Below are 12,294 nucleotides of genomic sequence, written 5' to 3' on the forward strand. Positions count from 1 at the left end.
CTACACACTTCATCAGTGCTCAGTGCAACATCATGACTCATCTACTTTTCACTGTAAATGATGATTTCCTGTGTATCCTACGTATTCCTGACTGGTACTTGATCACAATTCACTATTCTATTGGTCCCTTATGCTCTGTACTCTGTTGTTTTGTTGTTTGTTTTGTAGACTTGGGCACAGACAGCGTCAGTGGAACACTCAGCTCCCTTCAACACTGTAACCCTCGAGATGACTTTGACATGTTTGCGCAGACAAGAGGCAGTTCCTTGGCTGACCAACGGAAGAGGTAAATTAGCATTTAGTTTTAATGCTCTTTATTCTAGGGAACAAAAATGTGAGGCCTCTTCAGATCAAAGTGATTTTATAGCTCAAATTATGTGGATTTTCGTCCACTGACTTTACTTAATCTAAATTTTCTCCTGCTGGATTTCATCGGATTATTTGGGTAGGTGGAGATGTTGCTTTTATAGGCTAAGGTCCACTATAGATTGGTTCAGTAATTTCAGGTGCCATCTCATTTCACCTCTAATTTTCAAGTCACCTAGAAACTTAGGAATTAAGTCACTTAAATTATTTTTCTACACAGTGGTGGTGTGGGAATTAACCTCTCCTAAATAACCCTGAAGGTATCAAAGCATAAGAGTCAACTTTGGGAGACTAGCAGTGGCTTAGGATAAGTCTATACTGCCGTTAAAAACCCATTGCTGGCCCATGCCACCTGCGTTGGGCTCAGGCTGGGGTGCTATTTATTTGCAGTGCAGACATCACAGTCAGCCTGGAGCCCAGGCTCTAGGGCCCTGCAAGATTGGAGGTTCCCAGAGCTTAGGCTGCAGCCAAACTGGAACGTCTGCACTGCAATTAAATAGTCCCGCAGCCTGAGCCCCGCAAGCCCAAATCAGCTGGCACGGGCCAGCTGCAGTGTCTAATTGCAGTGTAGACATGCCTTTAGAGTCTTTCACCTATAGGTTATCGCTTGAGAACTGTATTACTATCTCACACTTAGGGCTGGTTCCTGCTGCTCCAGATCAAGGTATGTTGGCTGGGCATCATGAAGTTCCCACACTCTATCTAGTCTGTAGAAAACAAGACTTCAGCCTCCAGGGCTGCAGATCAGGCACCTTTCCAGGCACTAAATAGGCATGAATATTCTTAATGGAAAAGGAACCCACGTTCTTCTTCTGAGAGCTTTTTATCTCTCTCAAGTGAGGCTCATTAAGAGGACTGTCAAGTATTTTTGTTCCATGTAACCCTTCTCTAGGGCTCTCCCTGGTTTCAAATTCGAGGAGATACAGGTAGTATCAGAGATTGGAAGCAAGTCCAGCTATCACAATAGGAACAGCACCAATATCCTGCAGTGACAGGCACCTTAGAAATTACCTTTCTCAGCCAGTAACTACCCACTGCATTATATTTGTGCCTATTTTCTCAAAAAAATAATCCTCGTCAGGCAGAGACCAGGCCTGGAAAATCACAGCTATGAAGTTACAACTCAAAGGTCCTTAAGAGCAGGAGGGCTTAAGCAGCCATAAATACAGATGTCCATGCTGCTCCAGCTGTAGTAGAAATATATTTGATCAGTTGAACATTTTAATTTAGAGTTCCTAAATTAGTACTAAGGGTTTCTGAATTCACACTGAGGTGCTAAGCCTGGGGTAAATACATAATAGTGGGATCTAAATCCAGATCCCTTACATGGTTTCCATTATGCCTGTTGTACTAAATGAAACGTGAAACTGCTCTTCTCAGCCTGCAACTCCATCTCCACCGTATGGGAAGTAATGGAGCAAAGAGCACGCTGAAATCCATCATTTCAGAAGGGAGGATTATTGTACCTTCATTAGCTCTTATGCTGTTAAAATAGAGTGAAGCAACTCCCTAAACACTTGGCTGTAGCTTATTCTGCTGCAGAAACAATGCAGAGAGGTGCCACAAGGACTACTCATTGTTAAGGCAGAGATTGTGGATCACAGGCCCTCAGGCTGTTAGAAGAAGGCATGCCAGGGAGAGGTGTTTCATCAAGTCAGGCACGTAGCACCACCCAGTGGCTAATTTAAAGGTGGGTGTTGGTATCTGCTTGAGAGAGTCGATTTGCTAGCCCTTGTGCTTGAAGGAGAAGTGCTGGGTAGTGCTCCCTTAGCTTAATAACTATGGTTATGATCCTTTTCAATAGCAACTTTGCTTATCTTTTTAAATATCCAGTAAACAGGCAGCGGATCTGGTGAACTGAGCTTGTGGGTTTTCCTGCATCTTTGTTTCCTTATACCACTTATTGATTACTGAGGCCACCTCCATCATGACCTCCCCATAACTGGTAGGACCTTCTTCCCTACCCATTGTCTGATGAGGTCATATCTCCCCTTCCCTCCACTGGCTCCCCCTTCACATCATGTTCAAGCTTCTTGTCACCATCTTTTAAGGCTTCATAGAAACTTAAGTGCTCTCTATCCAGTCCCAGCATTTTGTGCCTCCCTGCTCTACCATTGATGACAGCTTCGAAGCCCCATGTGCCTGCTTCTTCCCAATCACCTTCAGGCATTCTTCTGTGCTGTCCTGTGCGTTTGGAATGCCCTTTCTGAGCTGACCTCCATAGCCACCTGAAGGCTCACTTTTACCATGATGACTGTAAGAAACTTGCCTATTTAAATCTCATTCTGTCTCAACACCCCCCCCAAAAAAAAACAAAAAACTCTTTGCTCCATTGTGCTGTGCCCTAGCCTTCAGTGAGTAACTTGGTAATCATATTTGATGCCTGTCCTGCCTCCCCCTCACTCCCTACTCTCTCTCTTACACATCACATGTTGCATCATATCTGAAATCCATTTGTAATCTCCTCGGGTCAGAGAATGTATTTTTATCTGTACTGAGAGGCACCTACTGCACTCATAAACATGATATGCTCCATGCTAGTCTCAAATAAAACAAAAGGCAGACTAATAGATCAGTGCCTAATGCATTTGTCCTGGCATTCAATGACAGCTGGATTTGCATTGGTTCTGTTTGTTCCTTTGTTTCAGTGTGACATATGAGGATCCACAGGCTGTTAAAGGACTGGCATCTGCTCTGGATGTTCGAAAACAGAACACAGGAGGGGTACGTCATTGCTCTGAATTACTGCCCTCTGAAACAAGCACTCCAGCACAAAGCTGGGAGCGTGACATGTAATGCTGCATCTGTCTCTGAATTAAACTTTTCATTTGGTATCCCACCAATGATTCGGAAGGTAGCATTGTCCAGTGCATTTAGTGTGGATGCCAGTGAGGGCCATTTTGAAAGAAATATCAAAAGAGCACATACTTGCTTTGTAACCATTCCTAAGGAGAAACTTAGTGTAATCAGCATAGTGGGTGAATGCTTCTGTAATCTTGCAGTCTGCCTGGATGTCTAGCTTTCAGGGAGGAGCTGCTGCAGAATTGAGTGTGGGTAACTTTCTATGAACGCTGATTAATTCTTGTCTGTGAAAGTTAAGAGAGTTGTTCAGAAGGAACACAATCTGTCTGAAGTCATAACAAACTAGATAGTGGTGACTTAGAGCGAGATATCATGCTGAGGACTCCTTTGGCCAGCCCTATCTAAAGATGTGAGCTGAGTAAGGAGCAAGTGAAATGCTCAGATATTCCCTTAACCCCTTTTTACCTTTGTACTCTCGTAGTTGTCAGTATAAGTCTAGTGATGGCTGAAAGAGTTCAGAGCCTCCTCCTAACCTGGCTCTGTATTGACCACTAGGGAGCGAGGCAGAGCCAACGCAGCACACATCCTTCTCCATCAGCTGAGTTGCATCTCCTCATCCCATGTTGATCCCTTCTCGATTCTCTCACATGCTGGCAGGTTGCAATACATTGAGGCATCTGGCCAGCCCAGCGAACTTTCACTCTGAGCCAGTGAGAAATGGGAATGAATGTTTGTGGGTGAGTCAGGCCAGGTGTGCCCAGCTGCCACTTAGACTATTGAGAACAGAATCTTTAATTCCTTCTTTGTTGCTGGCTAACTTTGGAATTACCAGTGGTGAGTGCTGACGTGAGACACAAGCCCTTGGCAATGGGGGCTCTATTCCACTAGTGGCTAAGGGATTAGCAATCTTGTTCTTATTTTATGCCTGCTTCAGGTACTTCTGCCACCTGTCACTCACACCAGTGTAGCTGTTACTCTGCCTGAAGCATTGTCAGTTCAAAGGACCATGTCTGAACTAATCTGACTGGTCAAAGTATTTGAAAGCAGTCACTCTCCTGGACTATTGAACTTTGGGCTGTGGGATGTCATAACAGCTCAGATCTTCACCCTCTTTTCAGATGTTCCAATGACTGTACCACGTAGTCAAAATAGCCCATTTTATGATTGGTTAACATGGGCACTGCTTGTCTGGGAGGAAACGTAAACCCTGAATAGCTAGGAGACAAAATACATTTTACAAAATGATGCAAGGCTGTTGGGCACTGCTACTTAGAGGTGATAAAAATGCTAATAACGTCTAGAAGTTATCAACCCCTGTTGGTGTAATAAGAGTAAAGTTGTTGGTAGCTTCTTGTTCTCTATAAACTAATGTGTGGTTTAATTAGGACAGAAGGCTTAACTGAAGGATGTTTCACTTATAGGGCATCCAGGGAGGGGCAAAAGCCTATTACAGCACATTCTTCTCATTTTAATGAGGTTTTCTTACATTAAAATTCTTCTCATCAAACTGAAGTAGTTCAGTCGTTCTCAAATGGTGGTCCATGGAGAGATGGCTGGTCATAGCCAGTTGACTATCCTCGTTTCCAGCTGCTAAATCATATGATGACAGCTAAAAATATATTACTTTTACCTTTCCATGTTGGGAATTGCTGTAGTTGCCACTGAGATGTTGCAGGATGGCAACTGGGAAGGGCAGTGCCCATGAGATAATCTTTGTTATCCACACTGTGGAGAAGTTGAGAAGACGGAGTGTTCCCACCTTATGATCCGTTCTCCAGCCCAACTCCTGAAATGAGATGTTATGGTGTTGGTCCCCTTAAACTGTGAAGCCCTTAAAGATGTGCATTTTGAAAGACTGCCAAAACATTTCATCCAGCTTGGATTATTTGCTCTCCCCTGGTCACTATCATCATGTCCTTCATAAGGTTGGCATTGCCAGACTAAGCCTGGACAGTCTGTCTGGAGACCAAGAAAAATTGGAGGAGAAATAATGTTTGCTGTGAATTATAACCTCCAAAAAGGGAAGTCCCAGAATGTCTTAAACTTAGGGATTTTTGTGAGGTCCAACAGATTTCTGAGTCGTCTTGTCTACAACCTGACGACTTTTAAGAAAAATAGAAATGTCAGCCTCACTTAGAAATGGTTAGTTCTCTAACCTACTCAAAGGCAGGCAAGAGGCCAGGACTGCTGTTCCTGATGTACAGATCGCACAGAAGGGTGACAGAAGCGGGTGGTGTTTTTAAGTGGGCATTACCAGAAAGGACCCTATGTGTAGTATATGCTTCTATTGTACCGCTGCTGTATTATTACCTTATCACGGGTGTTGCTGTGGTTTCTTTCTTTATGGACATTTCTGCTCTCAACACAGAGGAGAGGTAAAGGTGGGAGCTCAGACATGGAGCCCATAGACAAGTGGCTAATTACACAAGGAATGGTGAGGATTTCACCAATTAAAATGAACCCTGTTCCCCACTCCCGTTCCTTCTGTAGAATAACCATCCTGTGTTTACCTCTCCCACAACCTGCTGAACTACCCCAAATCAGACAGTACAGGGATTTTATTCCCCACCTGTATAATTGTCTAGGGGATGGGGAAAGATTAATATTCAGGGGGTAGGTCTCCCAAAATTCATTTTTATATTGCCCAGAGACCTCCAGCCCCATAAGTCTCTTGTTGGCCCCAGGTGTAACAGTTTCTACTGTCCATATTCACCTTCAAAACAGGGCTGGGGATCCTGTTAGTTCCTTTTACTGTCTTGATTTATATATGCAGTATCCACTTTTCAAGCATAAACACAAGCTGCGTGTATTTAATTCAGGGATGGGTCATCTTCTAGGCTCCTTTAATAGCAGCCCACTCCTGTGGCACTTAACTTCATGTGCTGAGCTCACCATGGAGTTTGCAGAATCAAACCTAATTGGATTGAGTAGCATAGGAGAAGGGTACTTCTCTATGTCCTTCTCTTTTTCTGCTTGTTCTAAAACAAGAGAGCCTCAGTATGCTAGCTGGATTGATATGTTCCATTGGTACTGGCAAATGTCCCATTAAGGAATATTTCCTGCATTAAGGCTTTCAGGAGTGGACTTTATTGGGAGGACCTGGTGCAGTGTTTCCAACTCTGGCAGTTTTATTGTGAGTCTGGTAATACTGGTGTTTTACTTTAAGCATCACGTCTTGGAGACAGCTGAGCAGTTGAGAATCTCCGCATTCATTTAAATAATAGTTCTGTGCTCTGATGCTTATGATGAAAAGTTTGAAAGTGTGACCTGAGTGCACCTTAAAGGCTCAGAAACCAGAGGGAAATAAAGAGAACCCAACAACTGTTTTAAAATAACTCATTTTTAAGCCAGTCTCGATTCCGGGTGGGAGGAGAGGGACTGACTCATTTTTTAATGTTTGAGGTTGCAATACTGTTGTGACCTTCTTTCAGATACAAACACACACATCTTTAGGAGGAGTGGTCAAATTCCTGACATGAGACTTATTACAGGTTTGCAGGTATGTGTTTGGCTTAGATTTTTTTTTTCAGGGGGGCGAGTGGGAAGAAGGGGGATTTTTTTTGGAAGCAAGCTGAGGCTTTTTACTATTAAGCTTTAGAGCTGGGACTATCAAAAGAGCTTACAGGGGCTGGGTATCCAATTCCTAGTGAAATTCAGTGGGGCACCGAACTCCTGGAGGGGCCTTTGAAGATCCCATCCTAAAGGGGACATATTGGGAGAAAAATTAAGGTCTGGAAAGTAAAGGGTGTAGGGCATCAAAACACATCAATTAAATGAAATTGATGGATGCTAAATGGAAGAATATAACATAAGCCCAGGTTTTTAAGTGAGGTGTGTGAAACTGCACGTTGCCTAAAACATGCATGCCAGTGCCCAGTGGAAACACAGCAATCGGATATTAGGGTATTTACATAGCCAGTAAGTTGCCTGACTTGGTCACATTCATTTGCAAATGCCTGAGTGCATGCTGGGTTCTCTGTGTGTGTGTCAGGGGCACTCTATGTGCCCAGTTGTGTGCACCTAACTTTGAAATGGAACTGTGGTTCCCAGTGTTTGTCAGACCCACAATTACTAATATAAGCTTGAAAGAGCCGTAAAAGGAATGGAACCTGCTTCTCCACCGATGCCTTTGGTAGCAGTTCCCTGTGACGCTGGCTGGTCTGTGGAGCTGTAGCAGCCACTGATGATCTATTCCATTTTGTTTGAGGCTCATCCATTATGAATAATCCTGTGATTGAGTTAGTTCCCCATGTTTGCTCTTCCACTGTTTACAAGTGCAGGGAAGCATGAAATTGGTGCCCCTGCTGTTCAGTCCACTCAGGCCACTGCCTTATTAAAAACCCAAACACAATATCTGCTTATTGGCTTGTGGTTATTCAGCCTGGAAAAAAGGATACTGCAGCATTCATGGAGGCACACAGGTTTGGGAGGGGATCTGGCTGCCCTAGTATGAACAAGGTGCCAGTTTCTGCCCTCACAAGGTGCTCACCCTTGTTCGTATTATATCCCTACAATAAAACAGGACTAATGATTAACTCAGTTTCTCTCAATCAGCTGTCGTTCTTAACCATATTTATTAATCCCACTTTGTAGTATTTACAGTGTAAATGGAATAACTAGCATCCTAGTCCTGAACTGCTCTGTGTTGAAATTCTTTGGAAACGTTTTGTACTGCTGAGATATGGAAAAGAGGGATGATATTGACACACCTCTCAACTGTGTCTGTGCAATGTTAGGGATGTTAAAAGGGAGGTTTTTAAAAGGTGCCAGAGCATCATTTAAACTTTTCATGAACCGGCACTTGGGGTTGCCTTTTTTCCAAACTGTGGCAGCCTTAATTTAGGTTTCGTTCCTTCCCCCCTCTCTCTCCCTGACCCTCTTTGTGCCATCCCCCAGCACCATCCCCACATGCATAAGAAGTTCACTCTAGGACTCTGTGCACACTGTTCTAGAGAACTTTGCGCTATTTTCCCCTGCTTATGGTGCTAGCCCATTGGGGGCACCAGGCAGGAATAATTTGGGGGACCACCCATGCAACACATACTTGAGCTGCTTGGGGTCCTAAGCATTTGCTTAGTCTGCTTACACCTACCACCGGCTCTGACTATAGTTAGGGCAACAATACTTTAGTGAACGTAGTTCCAGTGTGTGTCTCCTAGATTTGAACAGCTGCCAAAGTGTAATGAAGATGTTGGTTTGTCTGAGTTATCTACACGCTACCTAGCAGCATGCCAGCGGGGTGCCTGTTACGTAAGTCAAAATCTTACATGGCATAAGCCACCCGCTCTACTTTACAATTCAAAACCACTACTGTTGCCAGCAGGTCAGTAGCCAAATTGTTTGGGTTAAAAAATCAAACCAGAGTTCACCTAAAGCTAAAACAAACTGCTCTCTGCGGCGCGTGCTAAAAGACACGAAGCTGGCAGGGGAAGGGGAGAGCTAGGAAAATAAATTTTTGGTGAAAACAGCTTCAGACGTGCCCAGATGAACTCCCTCAGCCAGAGTTTTTGGAGATCTTTATTTCCCTTAGCAGCAGGATCCCTCTCCCCGTCCTCAGTACACACAGGGCCAGTTGAGTCACTTCCTTCTGAAGACAATGTCAAGCTCATTGTCTGTCATTTCACTGTCACTTTTCCAGGGATTCTGTAAAGTGCTTCCTACAATATTCTGAAAAGGCTAATTCCCTGTACCCATGATGGCTTCAACTGCCTGGGCTTGCCCGACCCATAAGATGTTGCATCTTATTTACAACGGCTCCGGCACAACAGGCTGTGTTACTGAACATACATGAGTTAAAACCTCCGCTGCCGTATATGCAGTAAACACACACAGTTACAAGTTGCAGACAATCAAGTAGCCAATTAAATTGTTTAACATTAGGATACACTTTAGCTGCGTGAGGGTCACTGCAGCTTTAAAAAGACAAGATTGAAGGCTTCCTCTGAAGTAGGTGTCATCACACGTGCCTTAGAGCTCTGCTGCTACCATAATATATCATACGAAGAATTTTTGATCACCAAGCGAGGGAAGAAATGAATAGCAGCTAAGCAAGTATTGATGTCAGTTGTATTAAATATCCAGAAAGGAATAGAGTTAGCTAAGCTTGTACAAGGCTGTAGTCTAGCAACAAGTAGTATGAACCTTGTTGGACAGACATTCGAAGAGCATTAACGAGTTCACCTAGAGACTCGAGGTGTCATTTCATACCTGATTCTTTTCCAGTGGGATCCTATTGAGTAGAAACATAATTTATGTTGTTAACAACACTGCAGGGCCTTTTTAAGGGTAGAATATTGGATGTTATCAGCACTAAGGAAATGGTTTGGCAGTATTTCTTTGGTGGGGTCTTTATTGCTGATGAAACCACAAACAAAAACTTCCTTTAAATAATGGTGTCTAACTTTAATTCCAAGTTTCCTTGGATTTTATGGCTTGAAGGTTCATCCTCTGTTCTCTTACCCCTCCTTTTTCATTTTTCCCGATTGTCCAAGTGATCTCACTAATTTTCGAAAAACCCTACAAAATCGCAAAGAAATCTTAACAATCCATCCTTAGTTTTTGAACTGAAGTCTATTCTTAATGTTGCTTGATTGTTTTATAGGTTAATTCCCATTTTCTGTTTGTATGTAGACTTTTGAAAAAAATGTATTGCAATAGCTTTATAAAATAACCCTCCTTTAAAACAAAACATCATAGGGGCCTCATAAATACATGAGAAAGCGAGACAGTAGTTTAAAACTCCAAGGATGGTTTTTAAATTGCTGCTGGCTGAATAATTGCATGGCTGGGGCTCGTGTCTGAAGTCAGTAATCTCCACAGCTATTAAACCAACTAGTCAGCTCTGCAAGACACAACTTATTCGTGGAGGCTAGCAAGTCAAAAACTGTCTACAGGATCTCTCTCCCTGTAGCTAGTTCTGAGCAACTTGGAACCACTGCCTTCAGCATCATACATGCACGATCCAATTTATCCTTGCAAATTGTAAAGGGAGACTTGTCTTGCACAGAAATCTGGCCTATTCCAATCAAAACGGCAAGTACTTCTGTGGTGTTCAGGATCTTCATATCATTACTATGTCAGTTACTGGGCAAACTGCATCTCTGCTCCCTCCTGGTTCGGTCAAGTGCACCCTGGCCTCAGCCCTCTAGCCATCACCTGTCTCTGGGTGGAATCACATGATTCTCTCACTCTCAGACTGGGCCTAGTTTACCAGCTGTTCTACCAGGATCCCTGTGTGGATGATGGTAAAACTAACTTCCCTGAGCCTCTTCCATGGAGCTTTGCTCTGTCACCTTGTCTCCCCAGCTTAGTGACCTCTTCCTGGACAGCCCCTGGCAACTCACCCCCTTCATTTCCTCCAAAGGCTGTGTTTAGTGTTTAGTCTCCCTGCCTGACAGAACAGCTGTGCCACTTCAGCTTAGAGCCTGCAACATGCCAGTGTCTTACAAGTGCATGCTGGGCTGTCCTTATTTTAAGTCTGTTGTGTTACTTTCCTGTTTGCTCTTTCCACAGCCCCTCTGTTAAGTTAGATCCATACAGTCCTACAGGAACTTCTAAGAGCCCAGTGTACAAGAACTTCCCCTTGCTGACCAGTTATACGCAGCATCAATACAACAGTTACATCCAAGTATTCATAACATTGTTACGGCTCAGATCCACGTCCGTAACCATTACAAAGCAGGAGATGGTGGCTTTTATCATAAAGTGTGACAGCTCAGTGGTTTGAGCATTGGCCTGCTAAACCCAGGGTTGTGAGTTCAATCCTTGAGGGGGCAATTTGGGGATTTAGTTGGGTATTGGTCCTGCTTTGAACAGCAGGTTGGACTAGATGAGTTCCTGAAGTCCCTTCCAACCCTGATATTCTATGACTCTACGGCTGTCTTCCTACCTATTCATAAACAATGAAGAGAGTCCTCTTTAGGCAAACTACCTTAGTAAGATTTGTGGAGACTCTCCTGTGGAAGAAACATTTTAGTATAATTTACTTTTGATTCTGAAGAGTTTATCCTCAATTTGGTCATTCTGGTTTATGTTCTCTCTGGAAGGACTGATCAAATTGGCTTCATTTGCCTGTGGGAAGACTGCAGTATTTGAGCCCCTTTGTTATGTTTGTTACTAACCTTAGACAATGGTTAATGTCCATTTAAAAAAAAAAAAGTGGGGGGTGGGGGGGACATGGTTCTGAAGTTCAGTATTTCAAAATGTAATCCATATCCAATATTCTATCCTGGAAAGTGTTACGTGATCCAGATTAGAGCCATCAGTCCGCATTGATGGCTTTAATATGTAATCAAACAGTTCTCACATCTGGTCACATTCTCCATAATCTTTTGTTTTGGTTTTGTTAGCCTCACTGTTCATAATTGACCTATAAGTGTTGCTTTATTTGCGTGCTATTTGTATTTTGTTGCTTTTTCAATGCATCTCAGCTTATTTTGTGGTTTTTTTGTTTTGTTTTGATTTTTTCCATCTTATTTCTGACATTTTCCATCATTCTGTGGCCATGATTGTGGATGTATTTTGGTTTTGCCTGCCTTGCTGTGTCTCTTGCTGCACTCCATAGATCCCCGTTGCACAGTCCTCTGTCATGGATGACATTGAGGAGTGGCTCAGTACCGACTTGGTGAGACTTGACTTTTTATATTTTGTTTTTCATGTAGGAAGTAGCACTTGTGCATATGCATAACTTTTAATGCAAACTATTGGTGCTGCTCTGTGGGAGGGAATGACACCGTATAAAGCATATCTTTGGGTCCTTCCCCAGGGAAGGAGATCAGTAAGTACATGGACTTATAGTTGCTATTTGCAGTCACCTCATCCAAAACATGTTTCTGAGCTGCCGTTGTATTTTCACGTCTCCATTCTCAGTGTCACAGAGGTGGTATGATTGTCAGGAATTTGGATTTAAGGAGCCCAATTAAGGAAAGCCTTTAAGCACATGCTGAAGTCCAGCTTTATTTAACACAGTATTTAAGCACATGCTTAAGGCCTATAAAGTCATTGGGATTTAAGCACATGCTTAATTTTAAATCTATGCTCAAGTGCTATGCTGAATAGCTGGACTGCTGAATCGGGCCTAGGTTCTTTACAGTTAAACAGTAAATCTTACCTGTCTCCATTTAAATT

At 43.2% G+C, this 12,294-nt stretch overlaps 1 protein-coding gene across 4 annotated transcripts in view; it reads left to right on the forward strand.

Moving 5' to 3' along the window:
- Positions 1–12,294, forward strand: part of TOM1L2 (target of myb1 like 2 membrane trafficking protein) — a 62,400-nt gene that overhangs the window by 45,905 nt on the left and 4,201 nt on the right. For 2 of the 4 annotated variants that reach the window (XM_050967871.1, XM_050967873.1), the window contains exons 11-14: positions 169–286; positions 3,015–3,090; positions 5,537–5,602; positions 11,732–11,791. In XM_050967871.1, the coding sequence (XP_050823828.1) occupies positions 169–286; positions 3,015–3,090; positions 5,537–5,602; positions 11,732–11,791 (320 nt within the window). The remainder of the gene's footprint in view (positions 1–168; positions 287–3,014; positions 3,091–5,536; positions 5,603–11,731; positions 11,792–12,294) is intronic. The other 2 variants (XM_050967872.1, XM_050967874.1) reach the window with 2 other exon arrangements.

The sequence above is a fragment of the Gopherus flavomarginatus genome, chromosome 9, assembly GCF_025201925.1.
Source record: "Gopherus flavomarginatus isolate rGopFla2 chromosome 9, rGopFla2.mat.asm, whole genome shotgun sequence".
In the NCBI taxonomy this organism is placed as follows: Eukaryota; Metazoa; Chordata; order Testudines; family Testudinidae; genus Gopherus; species Gopherus flavomarginatus.